This window comes from Palaemon carinicauda, chromosome 29, assembly GCF_036898095.1.
Source record: "Palaemon carinicauda isolate YSFRI2023 chromosome 29, ASM3689809v2, whole genome shotgun sequence".
NCBI classification, from domain to species: domain Eukaryota; kingdom Metazoa; phylum Arthropoda; class Malacostraca; order Decapoda; family Palaemonidae; genus Palaemon; species Palaemon carinicauda.
In genome coordinates this window covers 94,177,181-94,197,458 of record NC_090753.1, presented here as the reverse complement: position 1 = coordinate 94,197,458, position 20,278 = coordinate 94,177,181, and the positions used below count along the sequence as shown (strand labels likewise).

At 42.4% G+C, this 20,278-nt stretch overlaps 1 protein-coding gene across 3 annotated transcripts in view; it reads right to left on the bottom strand.

Annotated features, from left to right (window-relative positions):
- Nucleotides 1–20,278, bottom strand: part of LOC137622371 (MAGUK p55 subfamily member 7-like) — a 90,983-nt gene that overhangs the window by 7,569 nt on the left and 63,136 nt on the right. For all 3 annotated transcript variants that reach the window (XM_068352967.1, XM_068352969.1, XM_068352968.1), the window contains 3 exons: nucleotides 17,699–17,944; nucleotides 17,014–17,216; nucleotides 15,953–16,093 (listed from right to left, as the gene is read on the bottom strand). In XM_068352967.1, coding sequence (XP_068209068.1) covers nucleotides 15,953–16,093; nucleotides 17,014–17,216; nucleotides 17,699–17,944 — 590 coding nt within the window. The remainder of the gene's footprint in view (nucleotides 1–15,952; nucleotides 16,094–17,013; nucleotides 17,217–17,698; nucleotides 17,945–20,278) is intronic.

Below are 20,278 nucleotides of genomic sequence, written 5' to 3'. Positions count from 1 at the left end.
TTTGTATAAACTTTTCACTGCTTGCAACAACCTTCCACCAACTCCATATAACCTCATCACATTCCACATTGCTTCCCTATCAACTCTATCATATGCTTTCTCCAGATCCATAAACGCAACATACACCTCCTTACCTTTTGCTAAATATTTCTCGCATATCTGCCTAACTGTAAAAATCTGATTCATACAACCCCTACCTCTTCTAAAACCACCCTGTACTTCCAAGATTGCATTCTCTGTTTTATCCTTAATCCTAGCTATACTCACCACAAATCACATTCATAGGATCTTCCCAGTTTCAACCAGAAAAATCCGGATAGGTCTCCCCCAGCTCCCTATTCCTCCAGGCGCCAGGATATGACCTGAGGTCAACTAGGGCCTTGACTGGGCCCAGGAACCCCTTTGCAGTTCTGTCGATATACCTTTAACCCCCTACCTCCCTATGGGATCTCACGGGGAAGGTATGGCGGGCAGTAACCCAAATGTTGTTTGAGGTAAGTATAGCTAGGAAAGATACAAATTACTAAGAATTTATCATTTGTTCCAATGCAGTATACTTCCATAAGCCACATTCATAGGCTACTGTTTGGGAGCGGAAAGATGACACAGGTGACGAAGGGAGACCAAAGGGGGGGAGGCCATCTGGATATGCACTCAACCAACAAACCAAACCAAAAGACATGTCAGTACCCATCTCAGGAAGGTCAACAATGAAGAATCACACTTACAAATGCCAGTTGATCCTTTGTCTGACACTCCGAACACGCTCGTGAAGTAGGGAGAGGGGATAGGGAAGGATAAACTCAACCACTCTTACCATTCAGCACAGAGTATGATCATTCTCAGTCATGGGTAGATCCGTTGCTGTGCAACCACAACTTAGGGATTTTTCCGTGCTGTCCTTTACATAACGAAATGTAATTGTGGCCCTCGTCCTCTGTGACAGAAACCTCAGAGGGCTCTTGACAAGCAGAACTTTATCTGAAGATAATGTTCATCGTTGAACTTCCATTTCTTTTCTTGGTTACCAAAAGAGAAGGAGAAGAGCGATCTCTCTTGGCTCACTTCTTCCAACAAGAACGATATCTATCCCACTGGAAGGATGACCACTTCCTACAATACTTACATGGAGATTCTACCGAACATTTCTTACTGCGACATGATGGGCATACCAGGTGAAGGTCCACTTCTACCTGGCTCATAAAGGTTCCACTATGGTGACCATTACGGTCTGGGCAGGAACACATCGAATTCGACAGTCAAAAAGCACACACTAACTCGCAAATAATGATTATGCAAGTGACAAGCAATGCTAAAGAAACAAGCACTATAAGGGTGAAGAGCTGGTGATGTGGCTGATTGTAGGAGTGAAAGCAGGGACGTTTGACTGCCTCCACTGCCAGAAGTATTGTCCAGCACCGCAGCATGGCGTAATCTCCTGAATTCTATTTTGATTGTCTGGCCGTGAAAAACGAAATTAGAAGTAACCCCTTTAAATAACTCAGAAGTTTTTATCTAGGTAGGAATAAATATATTTTAACGTAGTAAGAAAGACTTCATTTGTAATATGAAACTCTATTATTTGTAGACTTTTGCAGCAGAAATATGCAGGCATGAGTTACGTGAAGCTTACCCTACACCAAAATTTAAGAAAATTTGACTTGCAAACAGCTTCTTGGAACATACAGTAGGGTCCCCAATTATGCAAGAATTTGGTGGATCCACGGCTTCACAGAGTTGGAAAATCTGACATTTCGAAACGCAATGGGAATAACTCTATTAGGGCCAAAGCAAACAGGATCATACCCAGTCAATCTCATTAACTAAAGATTTTCAATAATTTCTAAGTACGATCCTGTATTTTTTCTAATACAAAATTGTTATGAATAAATAAAACATTTAAAAGGTTTTGAAGTTTTAATAGCTTGAAAAAGTTTAGAATTACACCCAGGATGGGTGTAAATACCAGATATATCCACATATTAGATGACCTAAATTAGGACAAATTTTAATTCATTTAACTATCATTTGAAATACAAAATTAACTAAAGGGAATTTTACATCATTCTTTCCTTAAACAAGCCAGCTACAACAAAAACCATTGTTTTGTTCATGTTCACCTCCGATCATAAACTAATGAATGCATTTACACATCTGTATTTAGATAAGTGTTTGCAGAGACAGATATCTTACGAAGTATTAATTATACGCAATTTTATTCATTACTAATGTTGTTTTACCAACTTCTTCCTTAGAACTTCAAAATAAATGAAACGAATGCAATATTATATAGTGTTTTTCCTAAACACGCCGCCTAAAATGGAAATCTTTCTTTTGTTTGTTTCATCACCGATCATAACGAACGCATTTACACATCCAAGTGATAACTAATGATACTAGGAGCTTTTAGTAAATATGTATTACAAATATTTTACTTACCTTATTCCTAAAGATTCCTACACACATCGCAAAACAGGAAACTAATTTTGTTAAAAAATAAAACTACCGCTAAAGACTATGATTAATTTACAATAATTCTACACTGTTATGAAGGATAATTGCATATTCCATTTCCAATAAACTTTTCCTAACTTCAGTCATAAGCCCATTTGATTTTGTATTAACTTTTACCCACATCAATTATGGAACCACCAGCAAAAGAAAAAGAAGGGACTAGTTATTGACCCATTGTGTTATCGCTATGACCTTCGATGCGACAGAAGATGGTGCGAGATTAGAGAAAGCGAGGATAATTTAAATCATGAAGGATTTTTAATGAAAAATGTTATTTTTATTAATAAAATAAATTTTTGAATATACTTACCCGGTGATTATATAAGCTGCAACTCTGTTGCTCGACAGAAAACTCTACGTTCAAAATACGCCAGCGATCGCTATGCAGGTAGGGGGTGTACATCAACAGCGCCATCTGTCGAGCAGGTACTCAGTACTCAATGTAAACACAGAACCAATTTTCTCCTCGGTCCACTGGGTCTCTATTGGGGAGGAAGGGAGGGTCCTTTAATATATAATCACCGGGTAAGTATATTCAAAAATTTATTTTATTAATAAAAATAACATTTTTCAATATTAAACTTAGCCGGTGATTATATAAGCTGATTCACACCCAGGGGGGTGGGTAGAGACCAGCATTACTTGTTTACATTATTATGAGCTAAGTATTTTGTACTTCATTTTAGCAGTTATTCAAAATAACAAACATAAAATAAATAAGTACCTGGTAAGGAAGTCGACTTGAACAATTACTCTGCCTTTTTAAGTACGTCTTCCTTACGGAGCCTCGCGATCCTCTTAGGATGCTGAGCGACCCCTAGGATCTGAAGTATCAAGGGTTGCAACCCATACAACAGGACCTCATCAAAACCTCTAATCTAGGCGCTTCTCAAGAAATGACTTTGACCACCCGCCAAATCAAGTAGGATGCGAAAGGCTTCTTAGCCTTCCGGACAACCCAAAAAACAATAATAAAACATTTCAAGAGAAAGATTAAAAAGGTTATGGAATTAGGGAATTGTAGTGGTTGAGCCCTCACCCACTACTGCACTCGTTGCTACGAATGGTCCCAGAGTGTAGCAGTTCTCGTAAAGAGACTGGACATTCTTAAGATAAAAAGACGCGAATACTGACTTGCTTTCCCAATAGTTTGCGTCGATTATACTTTGCAGAGATCTATTTTGTTTAAAGGCCACGGAAGTTGCGACAGCTCTAACTTCGTGTGTCCTTACCTTCAGCAAAGCTTGGTCTTCCTCATTCAGATGGGAATGAGCTTCTCGTATTAACAGTCTGATAAAATAGGATAAAGCATTCTTTGACATAGGCAAAGATGGTTTCTTAACTGAACACCATAAAGCTTCAGACGGGCCTCGTAAAGGTTTAGTTCGTTTTAAATAGAACTTAAGAGCTCTTACAGGACATAAGACTCTTTCTAGTTCATTTCTAACCATACGATAAGTTTGGAATATCGAACGATATTGGCCAAGGCCGAGAAGGCAGCTCGTTTTTGGCTAGAAAACCAAGTTGTAGAACATGTAGCCGTTTCGGATGAGAATCCGATGTTCTTGCTGAAGGCATGAATCTCACTGACTCTTTTAGCTGTGGCTAAGCATACCAGGAAAAGAGTCTTTAAGGTGAGATCTTTCAGGGAGGCTGATTGTAGCGGTTCGAACCTGTCTGACATAAGGAATCTTAGTCCATCCATATACCAAAGGCACTTCCCCCAATTTTGGGGGGTAGCCGACATCAACAAGAACAAAACAAAAAAGGGGACCTCTACTCTCTATGTTCCTCCAGCCTAACCAGGGACTCAGCCGAGTTCAGCTGGTACTGCTAGGGTGCCACAGCCCAACCTCCCACATTTCCACCACAGATGAAGCTTCATACTGCTGAGTCCCCTACTGCTGCTACCTCCGCGGTCATCTAAGGCACCGGAGGAAGCAGCAGGGCCTACCGGAACTGCGTCACAATCGCTCGCCATTCATTTCTATTTCTAGCACGCTCTCTTGCCTCTCTCACATCTATCCTCCTATCACCCAGAGCTTTCTTCACACCATCCATCCACCCAAACCTTGGCCTTCCTCTTGTACTTCTCCCATCAACTCTTGCATTCATCACCTTCTTTAGCAGACAGCCATTCTCCATTCTCTCAACATGGCCAAACCACCTCAACACATTCATATCCACTCTAGCCGCTAACTCATTTCTTACACCCGTTCTCACCCTCACCACCTCGTTCCTGACCCTATCTACTCGAGATACACCAGCCATACTCCTCAGACACTTCATCTCAAACACATTCAATTTCTGTCTCTCTATCACTTTCATTCCCCACAACTCCGATCCATACATCACAGTTGGTACAATCACTTTCTCATATAGGACTCTCTTTACATTCATGCCCAACCCTCTATTTTTACTACTCCCTTAACTGCCCCCAACACTTTGCAACCTTCATTCACTCTCTGACGTACATCTGCTTCCACTCCACCATTTGCTGCAACAACAGACCCCAAGTACTTAAACTGATCCACCTCCTCAAGTAACTCTCCATTCAACATGACATTCAACCTTGCACCACCTTCCCTTCTCGTACATCTCATAACCTTACTCTTACCCACATTAACTCTCAACTTCCTTCTCTCACACACCCTTCCAAATTCTGTCACTAGTCGGTCAAGCTTCTCTTCTGTGTCTGCTACCAGTACAGTATCATCCGCAAACAACAACTGATTTACCTCCCATTCATGATTATTCTCGTCTACCAGTTTTAATCCTCGTCCAAGCACTCGAGCATTCACCTCTCTCACCACTCCATCAACATACAAGTTAAACAACCACGGCGACATCACACATCCCTGTCTCAGCCCCACTCTCACCGGAAACCAATCGCTCACTTCATTTCCTATTCTAACACATGCTTTACTACCTTTGTAGAAACTTTTCACTGCTTGCAACAACCTTTCACCAACTCCATATAACCTCATCACATTCCACATTGCTTCCCTATCAACTCTATCATATGCTTTCTCCAGATCCATAAACGCAACATACACCTCCTTACCTTTTGCTAAATATTTCTCGCATATCTGCCTAACTGTAAAAATCTGATTCATACAACCCCTACCTCTTCTAAAACCCCCCTGTACTTCCCAGATTGCATTCTCTGTTTTATCCTTAATCCTATTAATCAGTACTCTACCATACACTTTTCCAACTACACTCAACAAACTAATACCTCTTGAATTACAACACTCATGCACATCTCCCTTACCCTTATATAGTGGTACAATACATGCACAGACCCAATCTACTGGTACCATTGACAACACAAAACACACATTAAACAATCTCACTAACCATTCAATTACAGTCACACCCCCTTCCTTCAACATCTCAGCTTTCACACCATCCATACCAGATGCTTTTCCTACTCTCGTTTCATCTAGTGCTCTCCTCACTTCCTCTATTGTAATCTCTCTCTCATTCTCATCTCCCATCACTGGCACCTCAACACCTGGAACAGCAATTATCTCTGCCTCCCTATCATCCTCAACATTCAGCAAACTTTCAAAATATTCCGCCCACCTTTTCCTTGCCTCCTCTCCTTTTAACAACCTTCCATTTCCATCTTTCACTGTCTCTTCAATTCTTGTGCCGGCCTTTCTTACTCTTTTCACTTCTTTCCAAAACTACTTCTTATTCTCTTAATATGACTGACCCAGTCCCTGACCCCACCTCAGGTCAGCTGCCCTCTTTTCCTCACGTACCTTGCGCTTTACTTCCACCTTTTTCTCTCTATATTTTTCATACTTCTCTATACTATTACTCTGCAGCCATTCTTCAAAAGCCCTCTTTTTCTCTTCCACTTTTACCTTCACTCCTTCACTCCACCATTCACTGCCCTTCCTCATGCTGCCTCCAACAACCTTCTTGCCACATACATCACTTGCAATCCCAACAAAATTTTCTTTTGCTAACTTCCACTCCTCCTCTAAATTACCAGTTTCTCTTACTCTCACCTCGTCATATGCCATTTTCAACCTTTCCTGATATTTACTTTCTGGGCTCGAACCTGTGCCGCCCAGTGAATAAGCTCCATTTAGCACTTATTCTTAGGTAATTTACTGCTAAATATACCAGAGAAAAAATGTAAAGGAGTGCTAGGTTAACTAGCTCGCTCACCTATTGGTGTCGGTATAAAATTGGGCGTATAATCCAGAGGTCCCGCACTATTTAGATTCATCCACGACAGAAACCCCAATAGAGGAGAGCCGTTCAACCTCACTCGGTACTACTAACAATGCATCCGCTCAGAACCCAACTCCTTTTAGCACGTCTTGTGTGTAACCCGCTTTTTTGTTGTGCTCTCGTTTTTTCGCTTATTTTCTTTGGATTATGGCTTCTTCGTCGGTTTCCCTGGAGACACCGTCTAAGTTAAGTACCAAGCTGTGTTTTGCTGTGTTTTGAGCAACCTAGATCGTCTAATATTTGAATTATAGGAGTGTATTCTCTTCGTTCATACCGATCTTGCTTGATTCCATTTACAGTTGGTACTCCTGTTTTGAGAGCTTTTAGTTTCACTCGCGGTGTTACTATATGTATTATTTTTATTATTAAATTTTATTTGTTATTATGGATATTCATTATTTAGCGTTTAGAACCCTCGTGGTTCAAATTTTGGGCCGATATCATTTACGTATCGTTATGGCTGCCGACCTTTGTGCCAAAATTGCCTAAAAGCCACTCACAAAGTCATCCATTATCTTCAATCTCTAGGCTTCCAGATCAACTTCAAGAAGTCCCGTCTTCTTCCAAAATCGAAGTTCCAATGGCTCGGCCTGCAATGGGATCTTATATCTCATACTCTGTGTCTTCCCAGACCCAAGAGGTTAGAGATTGCAAGGAACACCAAACGCTTTCTCAAAGACAAAGTAAGTTCCAGACGACTCCAAGAGAGGATTCTGGGGTCCCTTCAGTTTGCCTCAGTGACGGATCTTCTTCTGAAGGCAAAATTGAAAGATATCAATCGTGTCTGGCGTTCGAGGGCGAACCGGAAGCTCCGGGACAGGAAAGTCCGCCTTCCTCCCATTCTACGGGAAAGACTTCTTCCTTGGACAAGAGCAAACAGTCTGTCAAAGTCAGTTCCCCTTCGATTTCCGCCTCCGAAATTAATCATTCACACGGACGCATCCTTATCAGGTTGGGGCGGTTATTCTCAGCTCAAGAAAGTTCAAGGTCTTTGGACTCCCTTGTTCCGCCAATTTCACATCAATGTGCTAGAGGCCATGGCAGTTCTTCTAACCCTGAAACGTCTTGCTCTTCCCAAGAAACAACACCTTCGTCTGGTCCTCGACAGCGAAGTGGTGGTCCGCTGCCTCAACAGAGGCGGGTCAAAGTCAGGGCCTCTGAACCATGTTCTAGTAGCCATATTCTCTCTAGCAGCCTTGAACCGTTGGCATCTTTCAGCTGTCCACCTGGCGGGAGTCCGGAATGTAGTGGCAGACGCCCTGTCCCGGACCTCCCCTCTAGAATCGGAATGGTCACTCGATCTAAAGTCATTTCGGTGGATTCTCTCTCAGGTTCCCGGTCTCCAAGTGGACCTCTTCGCCACGGAATCCAACCACAAATTGAGAGTATATGTGGCTCCCAATCTAGACCCTCAGGCTTACGCCACAGACGCCATGTCACAGAATTGGGACACCTGGGAAAAGATTTATCTCTTTCCCCCGGTGAATCTTTTGCTGAAAGTTCTAGACAAACTGAGATCCTTCAAGGGACAAGTAGCCTTGGTCGCACCCAACTGGCCCAAGAGCAACTGGTATCCTCTCCTGCGAAAGTTGAGACTATACCCTCACCCGATACCCAATCCGGTTCTGTCTCAGATAGTACAAACACGCGTTGTGTACGCTTTCTCAAACATTCAGAGCGCCCTAACTTTATGGACTTTATGAAGTTTGCGGCTATGCATGGTGCCAATATTGATCCTCAAAACACCTTGTTCCTAGAATCGGATAAACGGGATTCCACCATCCGCCAGTATGACTCTGCAGTTAAAAAGTTGGCAAAATTTTTAATAGACTCAGACGTGAACTGTATGAACTTGAACCTTACAGTCACTTTCTTTAGATCTTTATTAGAATCAGGTCTGGCAGCCAATACTATCACCACTATTAAATCGGCTCTGAAAAAGATCTTCCTAGTGGGTTTTAACATAGATTTAACCGACTCTTTGTTAGCTTCAATTCCGAAAGCTTGTGCCAGACTGAAACCGGTTACTCGTCCTACTCCGGTGACCTGGTTCCTTAATGACGTACTTAGATTGGCTTCTGATACCATTAACAGTTCTTGTGATTACATTCCCCTTCTCAGGAAAACACTTTTCCTGGTGAGCTTGGCTTCCGGGGCAAGAATTTCTGAATTGGCAGCCTTGTCGAGAGACCCGGGTCATATTGACTTCCTGCCTTCGGGAGAGGTCCTTCTTTCTCCTAACAAATTCTTTTTTGGCTAAGAACGAAGACCCTCAAAACAGATGGTCTTCCTGGAAAATTGTTCCCCTCACGCAAGATCCGTCTCTGTGCCCTGTTACTACTCTTAGGTCTTATTTATCCCGGACCTCCTCTAACTCCTCGGGGCCTCTATTCGTTAGAGAACAAGGCGGTACCATTACTATTAAAGGGATCAGGCAACAAATCTTGTATTTTATTAAACAAGCTAACCCTGACTCTTTTCCTCTTGCACATGATATCAGGGCGGTTGCTACCTCGGTGAACTTCTTTCACCACATGAATTTTACAGACCTTTCCAGGTATACAGGGTGGAAATCACCGTCAGTGTTCAAGAAACACTACCTTAAACATTTGGAAGCCCTAAAATTTTCTACAGTAGCCGCAGGGAGCGTAGTTACTCCCAAGTAACTCACAGGTTAATGCCTTGACTCTTTATCTCTCCCTCTTACCTGCCTCATTTATACCCTATTGTATTCGTTGGTCTCGCACCTGAATACTGTTATTATATTTGTAAATTTTATACTCCTGAGTATCTGTATATATTATCACTCACGGCATTATTATACCTACCTTATTGGATTTATGTTCATATTTAAGATACCCTTATAATTGTTTTTTGGTACTCATCTCTGATTAAAAGCATCCTGTATTTCCCTTACGCTTATGTTTTTTCCTTTATTTTGCAAGTTTGGTGACATTTTCTCTTGTATAGATTCACTGGGCGGCACAGGTTCGAGCCCAGAAAAGGGATTTTGACGTAGGAAAAATCTATTTCTGGGCGAAGGACCTGTGCCGCCCAGTGAACCCTCCCAGCTCCTCTCCCTTGGAGTCCCCAAACTTTGGGTGCTAAGGAGTTGGGTTCTGAGCGGATGCATTGTTATTAGTACCGAGTGAGGTTGAACGGCTCTCCTCTATTGGGGTTTCTGTCGTGGATGAATCTAAATAGTGCGGGACCTCTGGATTATACGCCCAATTTTATACCGACACCAATAGGTGAGCGAGCTAGTTAACCTAGCACTCCTTTACATTTTTTCTCTGGTATATTTAGCAGTAAATTACCTAAGAATAAGTGCTAAATGGAGCTTATTCACTGGGCGGCACAGGTCCTTCGCCCAGAAATAGATTTTTCCTACGTCAAAATCCCTTTTTTACCCCAGGTTTTATTAGCTCTTCAACCCTCACTAGCTCCCTTTTACATCCACCTACTCTATTCCCCCACTCTTTTGTTACAACCAATTTTCCTTCCACCAAAAAATGATCAGACATACCGTTAGCCATACCCCTACACACGTGCACGTCTTTCAATCTTCCAAACATTCTTAGTACCACGTCTAAATTCCAACCAGGTGTAACCAAACGACGCTCCTTCGTGGTCTCAAAAGACTTAAGGAGGTCCTGTAGATCTTTATTGTTGGAAAGATCTAAGCCTCTGTGACGGAAGACTGATGCCAACATGCTTCTGTAACCCTTGATAGTGGGAGCTGAAAGAGATCGTTCTTTCCTCAGATATAAGAGGAAGTCAGCTATTTGAGTTACAGAGGTACTGGTCGAGGATACGGATACTGACTTGCACCAGTTCGGAAGATTTCCCACTTCGATTGGTAGACTCTAAGGGTGGATGTTCTCCTTGCTCTAGCAATCGCTCTGGCTGCCTCCTTCGAAAAGCCTCTAGCTCTCGAGAGTCTTTCGATAGTCTGAAGGCAGTCAGACGAAGAGCGTGGAGGCCTTGGTGTACCTTCTTTACGCGTGGCTGACGTAGAAGGTCCACCCTTAGGGGAAGTGTTCTGGGAACGTCTACTAGCCATCGAAGTACCTCGGTGAACCATTCTCTCGCGGGCCAGAGGGAAGCAACTAGCGTCAACCTTGTCCCTTCGTGAGAGGCGAACTTCTGCAGTACCTTGTTGACAATCTTGAACGGAGGGAATGCATATAGATCTAGATGTGACCAATCTAGTAGAAAGGCATCTATATGAACTGCTGCTGGGTCCGGGATTGGTGAGCAAAATATTGGGAGCCTCTTGGTCATCGAGGTTGCGAAGAGATCTATGGTTGGCTGGCCCCAGGTGGCCCAAAGTCTCTTGCATACATCCTTGTGGAGGGTCCATTCTGTTTGAATTATTTGTCCCTTCCGACTGAGACAATCTGCCATGACATTCAAGTTGCCTTGGATGAACCTCGTTACTAGTGATATGTCTAGACCTTTTGACCAGGTGAGGAGGTCCCTTGCGATCTCGTACAATGTCAGAGAGTAGGTCCCTCCTTGCTTGGAGATGTACGCCAAAGCCGTGGTGTTGTCCGAGTTCACCTCCACCACTTTGCCTTGAAGGAGAGACCTGAAGCTTTTCCAGGTCAGATGTACTGCCAGTAGCTCCTTGCAGTTGAAATGCATTGTCCTTTGACTCGAGTTCCATAATCCCGAGCATTCCCGACCGTCTAATGTCGCACCCGAGCCTACGTCCGATGCGTCCGAGAAGAGAACGTGGTTGGGAGTCTGAACAGTCAGGGGAAGACCCTCTCTAAGGTTGATATAGTCCTTTCACCAAGTCAGACAAGACTTTATCTTTCCGGAAACCGGGATCGAGACCGCTTCTAGCGTCTTGTCCTTTTTCCAGTGAAAAGCTAGATGGTATAGAAGAGGACGGAGGTGTAGTCTTCCTAGTGACACAAATTGATCCACGGATGACAGTGTCCCTACCAGACTCATCCACAGCCTGACTGGGCAGCGTTCCTTCTTCAGCATCTTCTGGATGGATAGCAGGGCTGGGGGCTGATCGTCTTGTTCAGCAACGTCCTCATCAGAGGGTTCCTCATCCGAAACTGATGAGGAAACGGCAACGGAGTGGGCAACGTCTGACTCGCTGAATCCGGTCGCACTGGTGAATGCGTGACGGAGCCGGACGCAATATCATGGAACTGCTGCACAGTCTGTGAACTGTCAACAACCATGGGTGCGCGAGGAAGTACAGCGTCAACCCGAAACTGTCTAGACTGTCTGGGTTGTGCAGTCAACACCCTATCGGGTTGCTGAGGTTGACGCACTGCGTCACAACAAGTCACCTCTGCTGGTTGTTGAACGTCCTGAACGTCAACAACCACCTCCGAGCGTCGCTTAACGTCAACGTGCGACTGGCAACCCACACTGGGTCGCATCGGTGGAGGAACCACCTCAACTGGCAGACGCGAGTAGGTTACCTCAGCGTCAACAGGGCGCACAACCGACCGGTTGGAAGGTTGTTGGCCAGAAGGAGGAACCACCTCAACTGGCAGACGCGAGTAGGTTACCTCAGCGTCAACAGGGCGCACAACCAACCGGTTGGAAGGTTGTTGGCCAGAAGGTTCTTCTCCGCATTTAAGTCCTCTATCAAGGACGCAAGCTTGGACTGCATGTCTTGCAGCAAAGCCCATTTAGGGTCTACGGGAGCAGGTGTGGCAACAGACGGGGTTAGCGACTGAGGCGGAACCATTTACCATCCCTGAAAGCCTTGTTATGTGTGACATAATAGTACAGCAAAACTACAAAGGCTCGACAAAAGTTGAGAAGTTGACCTGTAAACAACTTGGAGCGTCTCCTGGCTAGGCGCCAGGGCGAGTCTACCAGAATTGAGAAGTCTATCTGGGCAGAGGCATGAACTCCCAAGCCGAGAACTTCTCTCGTGTCCTATCAGACTCTCGCTCTATAAGCCAGTTTAAAAGAAGGGAAATCAAAGGCTGTATCCCTAAAACTCCTCCTGGTGCAAAAACCAGTCGCCTAGCCAACGTAACGCTCTCTAGGAGAGCGAGAGAGCACTAGCTTAAAAACAACGGCTTCGAAGTAGCTAGGCCTAGTGTAAGTTCTGACGTTTAGGCGAACGAGGAGCAGCAGTTACAAGATCCGGACGAAGATCCTTAAAAAAATCATCATGATTTAATTAAAGTCCATAGGAGGCTAAGCAGCTTAAGGCTCCTCTCCAAATGACAGAGTCCTCAAGGGAATATCAGTAGGAGGGAGAACAGCAACTTCCTCATCTACAGGAACCTTGTCCGATAAAAGCTAGGTTACCTCAGTGAGTCTCTCACTGGTGCATTAGTAGCAGACCAGAAGGCAACGTCATGTAACTGCTTGACAGTCTGTGAACTGTCAACAACTGAACTGTCAACCACAACAGGTGCGTGAGGACATACAGTGTCCACTCGAGACTGCTTTGACTGTCTAGACTGAGCAGTCAAAACAACTCTAGAATGCGGAGGTTGACGCACCGCGTCAAAACAAAACAACTTAGACTGTTGTTGTACCTCTCGAACGTCAACGGAAGGTTCCGTGCGTTACTGAACGTCAACATGCGGCTGGCAGGGTACACTGGAACGCATGGGTGGCGGGACTCTCTCAGCTGGAGTGCGGCAGAAGGTCGCCTCAGCGTCCACAGGACGCACAACCGTGGTTGGTTGTAGGCTAGAGGTTGGTGCAGTGTCAACCTTCTCCGCACGAAAGTCCCGCATCAATGACGTTAACTGAGACTGCATGGTCTGCAGCAAAGACCACTTAGGGTCTACAGGAGCAGGTGCGGCAACAGACGGTGTGACTGCCTGATGCGGTACCGCTTTGCCTCTCTTAGGAGGTGAGCAGTCGTCGGAAGACTGCAGCGAGTCCGAACTTACCCAGTGGCTACAACTGGGCCGTTGGACTTGCGCGGAAGGGACCGACTTGCGCTTAATAAGCCGCGAGACCTTGGTCCATGGTTTCTTACGAGAAACCTCTTCCGCAGACGAGAAATAAATGGGCTCTCTCGTCTTTGTGTGGGTGGGGCGATCTTGGGTAGATACGCCCGAAACCACGGAGGGAAAAAAAAAAAAACGTCTGTTCGTTGATCAAGGCCTCTCGAACCCATAAGTCGTTCGACATTACTTCTCCCCTGGGCTTGGGAGCTTGCAAGAGGTCCCGGACTAGGTGAATGACAGGCACGAACAGACGAACCCTCGGACGCAACACTGTAACACTTTGCGCATATCACTTTATCGATTTTCTGTTTTGCACTTATTTCACTGAAATCGAAACTTTTACTGATTTCTACCTGAAACACGCAATTCTACCCTTCATTAAAAGGTAGTAATTGCGAAATCAGTCGTATAATGCAGCTCATTAATACTAGCAAAAAACAGAAAACATATATAAAGATAAAAAATTCAGTGGCTGGGAAAGAGACTAAACACTAGTTCAAATAAACTACGTTTACAATCTCTCACCGCACATAGCCTGGGGACAAGAATAAAACCCTAGAAACGTTTTACCTTCTTCCCCGTACAGCGACTAGGGACGAGAGTAACACGAGAACAACGTTACCCGCTTGAACGGAACGTTTTCTCTCCTCTCTCTCCCTCCGTCTCTATCTCTCTCTCTCTCTTTCTCTCTTGATTTCGCACCTAAGAGAAGAGCCCAATTATATATCGTCAAAAAAACATGTTATTGACTAAAGGAAAAACTGAAAGGTTTTCCAAATAAAAAGTTCCTTTAATATAGAATTTTAAACATTTACGCTAAGAAAGAATGAACAAAACGTCAGAATCGATTTACTCTTACTGCAAAGTGAAACCGTGAAACACTCTCTCTCTATCGTAACGATAGAGCGCATGTTGAACGTCCTGAACGTCAACAACTGCGTAGTCTAAAAAACTAAACGTTAGTTCATCTTTGAAATCAGTACGAAGACTATCAAAGAAATTCTTTCATAAAACATTAAATTTAAAAAGTTTTAAATTCTTTAAAGGCTAAATACGATATAACGGGCTCAACGTTGATCAACTTCGGTTCCAAGTTAGGACCGCCTACTATCAGGAAAGGTCGCATATAAACAAAACATAAAAATTTATTTTTATATGTTTATAATAAATGGAAAGTTAATCGAAGAGGCCTAATAAAGGCGGAGAGATATAAAAGATATAGATCTATAACGTGTTAAGCAAAATTACTAAAAACCTAAACACACTTCCGTCTAAGGGAAGGGTCGGCCATTTAAAAGTGAAAGAGAGTCCATACTCTCTTTGTCACCATAATTAAATCTATCCAAAACGAGTTCAAGTTTTGAGATGAAGATAAAACACCTGCATAGCGAAAGCTCAAAACTAGAATAGTGTACTTCACCAAATAGTTGTGAAAACAAATCCAGTTAGTAACAGCGAATTAGTAGGTCTTGCCGGTAGCCCGACAGAGAGAAAATTGGTTCTGTGTTTACATTGAGTACTGAGTACCTGCTCGACAGATGGCGCTGTTGATGTACACCCCCTACCTGCATAGCGATCGCTGGCGTATTTTGAACGTAGAGTTTTCTGTCGAGCAACAGAGTTGCAGCTTATATAATCACCGGCTAAGTTTAATATTGAAAAATTAATATTATGCTAATCTAAATCTTTTTACAACCATCATTAACACTACCGTTAAAATTATTGATAGATTAGCGATAGATAAAGGTTACCGAGAACGTAATCATAACTCGATGTTTACATTTTGTCAGCTGGACTCTCATAGATAAAAGCTGATTTCATTGTTGATATGGAATTTTTTCCTTAAATAGGCTATTTATTATGAAATTTAGCAAATAGAATGTACGTAAATATGGTTTGGTTACACTTATTATCAAGTACCATACCTAGGCCTACCAATACTTGATAAGACAATAGATTTGATACTTTCATGGCACGTGACTCGCAGACATTGATCGACTTTGCAAATACAGAAAATTCATTTTTGAGAACTAGCGATTGCATAAAAGGAGAATTGCACAATTCAAGCACGCATATTTTTGGACCCTACTGTATTTAGTTTGCAAGTTGAGAACTTTCATGCAGAAAAAAAAAATAGCAATATTACCCAACTCTAGATACAATTATGACCAACTCAAATGCCACACACACTTACAAAAGTACAGTAACAGTAAACGATATGAACCAGTACTAACCGTGAATCCTCTCGAATTATTTTCATCAAATGTTGACCGCGCATGCGCTGCTTGCCTCGTTTCTTTGAGCACAGCCAGGGTAGGAGGCTTGACGTATATCACGTACGGTTTGAACTCTGCTGTTCTCAGGTACTTGAGGGCCTAGATGTTGAGAGATAAATTTAGTTATGAGGAAAAACAAAAGTTTTATCAAAGTGGTGTTAATCTAACTAAGACTAAAAGAGAATATTCATCGTTTGAAGCCAAAGCAGAAAGACCCAGAGATGTTATGAGAAATAATTTTAAATCTAAAATATGTTAGATAATAATAAGCAAGTAACTTTGGTATAATGAAGCTAAGGTAAATGACAGGATCTTTTGGTTTATCTAAATATTATTAAAGTAGATTGATTTCACCCAAGTGTCTTGGTTGATTCAGGAAAAAAAATATATTACCAGATATCACCTTATGTGGTTTTCCAATATTATAAAAAATATATAAATTATTATTACATGCAATCTTCTATAAACATCACAAATTTCAGGATCTGGTCCAACTGTAGGAGGATATTATATTTCAGTAAACAAACCATTACTGTACTCTGTTTCCTGGTTTTTTTGCAAAATGTATAACATTATCCAAGACTTGAAAATCCTGCTGATATCCAGGGACTAATTAGGCTGCACACAACAAAATTAATTCCCTCCCACCAAAACACGATAGAATATGATTGAATATGAAAATAGATTATCTGTATTTTATCAAACCATTTTAATGGCATTTGAATTAAATGCAAATCTAGTCAAACTTTGTTACACAAGCATTTTAATTGCATGAAAATAAAATGTACATCTAATCAAACATTTTTACACTCGCTCCATATATTGTACTGTACTAACACTAGCCTATCCTTCAAAATTATAAGCTCTAATCAATTACAAGACCAAATCTTAGATTAAGTGTATTTGTATTACTATTTGTATGTTCTGTTTCTATTCCCAAAGTAATTTCTGCTCCTTTACAGGTACGTACCCATGCTTCATCATTATTCCCAATATGAAAAAGAAAACTATATGCATACCTGGTAATGAGGAGTGATCAATACTACATAGCCTGCATTGATCATTGATTTGAGGTTAACGGCAGAAGTTCCATACAGGTGACCCTTGAACTCTCCGTGTTCCACTAGTGTTCCCGAAGCTGCCTCCTCCTCCAGATCATCTCGGGTAACAAACTGATAGTCTCTGTTGTTAACTTCGCCGTGTCTTGGTGGCCGAGAAGTCACTGAACACAAGATATTTTTACAGTATGGCAAATGGGACTCCCTGTATTAATACCTATTGAAAATGTATGAGGAAACTATAAAAGAAATAAATCTCCATATGAAAGATTCTGTTTTTTTTTAATTTCTTCCTTCACGCAAAAACACTACCCACATAAAATTATTCAAGAATTTGATCATTAAAAAACCTTATGGATATTTGCAATTTTTTGTTATTATGAAATTACTGTAATTATTATATGAATGCACCGACACTCGTGAGAAATTTTAATTTTAATAATGAATAAAGCTCCTCCAATATTATCCAATGAGAAAGGGATTCACTTTAAAATAGAAGTTAATAGATTATTCACCTTGCACACAAAAGCCATCCAATACTATAATATCTTCAAGTCTTGCCTTTTCTTGAAAAAATCATTCAGGATTTTCTTAAATGCATTTGGAACTAGAATAATAAAACAAAACTTCCTTTGATCAGTCTTACTTGGTACAGGCGTGCGGAATTTACTTGGGTCCAGAGCTATCACTCTTCGCTTCAACTCATTCCTACCGACACCTGGAGGACCAATGAGAACTACGGGGCGTGGAAGACCTGGCCGAGGATAAAGACGAGCCACTTCTTCATAAGTTGGTACCTCCTCTCGGTCAAAGTCCTCGCTTTCGGATGCGTCGTATATTATTTTTTTTACTTTTGGCGATGGTTTACAACTCGGTGACTTTGGAATGATTCCTAGAGAGAAAGAATGTGAAATTATAGGTTTCATTCAAGTTATAATTCAACAACAAAAACTACTTATGCAAATAAATTTAATTTCAAAATTCTGTTAATTAAAATTTGATTAATCATTAAATGTTATTACTCAAAAAATAATAATTTTATATGGCACGAGTACTTATACCTTAAATTGTATGCCAAAATGTTGGCTAAATAACTTGGTACTCATCTTTTGAAATATGTTATTTTCATTAGTAAAATAAATTTTTGAATATACTTACCCGATGATCATGTAGCTGTCAACTCCGTTGCCCGACAGAAATCTACGGTCGGGATACGCCAGCGATCGCTATCCAGGTGGGGGTGTACACAACAGCGCCATCTGTGAGCAGGTACTCAAGTACTTCTTGTCAACAAGAACTCAATTTTCTCCTCGGTCCACTGGTTCTCTATGGGGAGGAAGGGCGGGTTCTTTAATTCATGATCATCGGGTAAGTATATTCAAAAATTTATTTTACTAATGAAAATAACATTTTTCAATATTAATCTTACCCGATGATCATGTAGCTGATTCACACCCAGGGTGGTGGGTGGAGACCAGCATATATGTTAACAAAGAAGCTAAGTATCCCGTATTTCATTTTATCAGTTATTCAAAATAACAAACATAAAATAAATAAGTACCTGGTAAGGAAGTCGACTTGAACTATTACTCTGCCTTTTTTAAGTATGTCTTCCTTACTGAGCCTAGCGGTCCTCTTAGGATGCTGAACGACTCTTAGGTGCTGAAGTATAAAGGGCTGCAACCCATACTAAAGGACCTCATCACAACCTCTAACCTAGGCGCTTCTCAAGAAAGAATTTGACCACCCGCCAAATAAACCAGGATGCGGAAGGCTTCTTAGCCGACCGTACAACCAAAAGAACAACAATAAAAAGTATTCAAGAGAAAGGTTAAAAAGGTTATGGGATTATGGGAATGTAGTGGCTGAGCCCTCACCTACTACTGCACTCGCTGCTACGAATGGTCCCAGGGTGTAGCAGTTCTCGTAAAGAGACTGGACATCTTTGAGATAGAATGATGCGAACACTGACTTGCTTCTCCAATAGGTTGCATCCATAACACTCTGCAGAGAACGGTTCTGTTTGAAGGCCACTGAAGTAGCAACAGCTCTCACTTCATGTGTCCTTACCTTCAGCAAAGCAAGGTCTTCTTCCTTCAGATGAGAATGTGCTTCTCTAATCAGAAGCCTGATGTAGTAAGAAACTGCGTTCTTAGACATCGGAAGAGAAGGCTTCTTGATAGCACACCATAAAGCTTCTGATTGTCCTCGTAATGGCTTTGACCTTCTTAAATAGTACCTAAGAGCTCTAACTGGGCAAAGTACTCTCTCTAGTTCGTTCCCCACCAAGTTGGACAGGCTTGGGATCTCGAACGACTTAGGCCAAGGACGGGAAGGAAGCTCGTTTTTAGCCAAAAAACCGAGCTGTAAGGAACATGTAGCCGTTTCAGATGTGAAACCTATGTTCCTGCTGAAGGCGTGGATCTCACTTACTCTTTTAGCTGTTGCTAAGCACACGAGGAAAAGAGTTTTTAATGTGAGGTCCTTAAAAGAGGCTGATTGGAGTGGTTCAAATCTTGATGACATTAGGAACCTTAATACCACGTCTAGATTCCAGCCTGGAGTGGACAACCGACGTTCCTTTGAGGTCTCAAAAGACCTAAGGAGGTCCTGTAGATCTTTGTTGGTGGAAAGATCCAAGCCTCTGTGGCGGAATACCGCTGCCAACATACTTCTGTAACCCTTGATCGTAGGAGCTGATAGGGATCTTACGTTCCTTAGATGTAACAGGAAGTCAGCAATCTGGGTTACAGTGGTACTGGTTGAGGAAACTGCATTGGCCTTGCACCAGCTTCGGAAGACTTCCCATTTAGACTGATAGACTCTGAGAGTGGATGTCCTCCTTGCTCTGGCAATCGCTCTGGCTGCCTCCTTCGAAAAGCCTCTAGCTCTTGAGAGTCTTTCGATAGTCTGAAGGCAGTCAGACGAAGAGCGTGGAGGTTTGGGTGTACCTTCTTTACGTGAGGTTGACGCAGAAGGTCCACTCTTAGAGGAAGAGTCCTGGGAACGTCGACTAGCCATTGCAGTACCTCGGTGAACCATTCTCTCGCGGGCCAGAGGGGAGCAACCAACGTCAGCCGTGTCCCTTTGTGAGAGGCGAACTTCTGAAGTACCCTGTTGACAATCTTGAACGGCGGGAACGCATACAGGTCGAGATGGGACCAATCCAGCAGAAAGGCATCCACGTGAACTGCTGCTGGGTCTGGAATCGGAGAACAATACATCG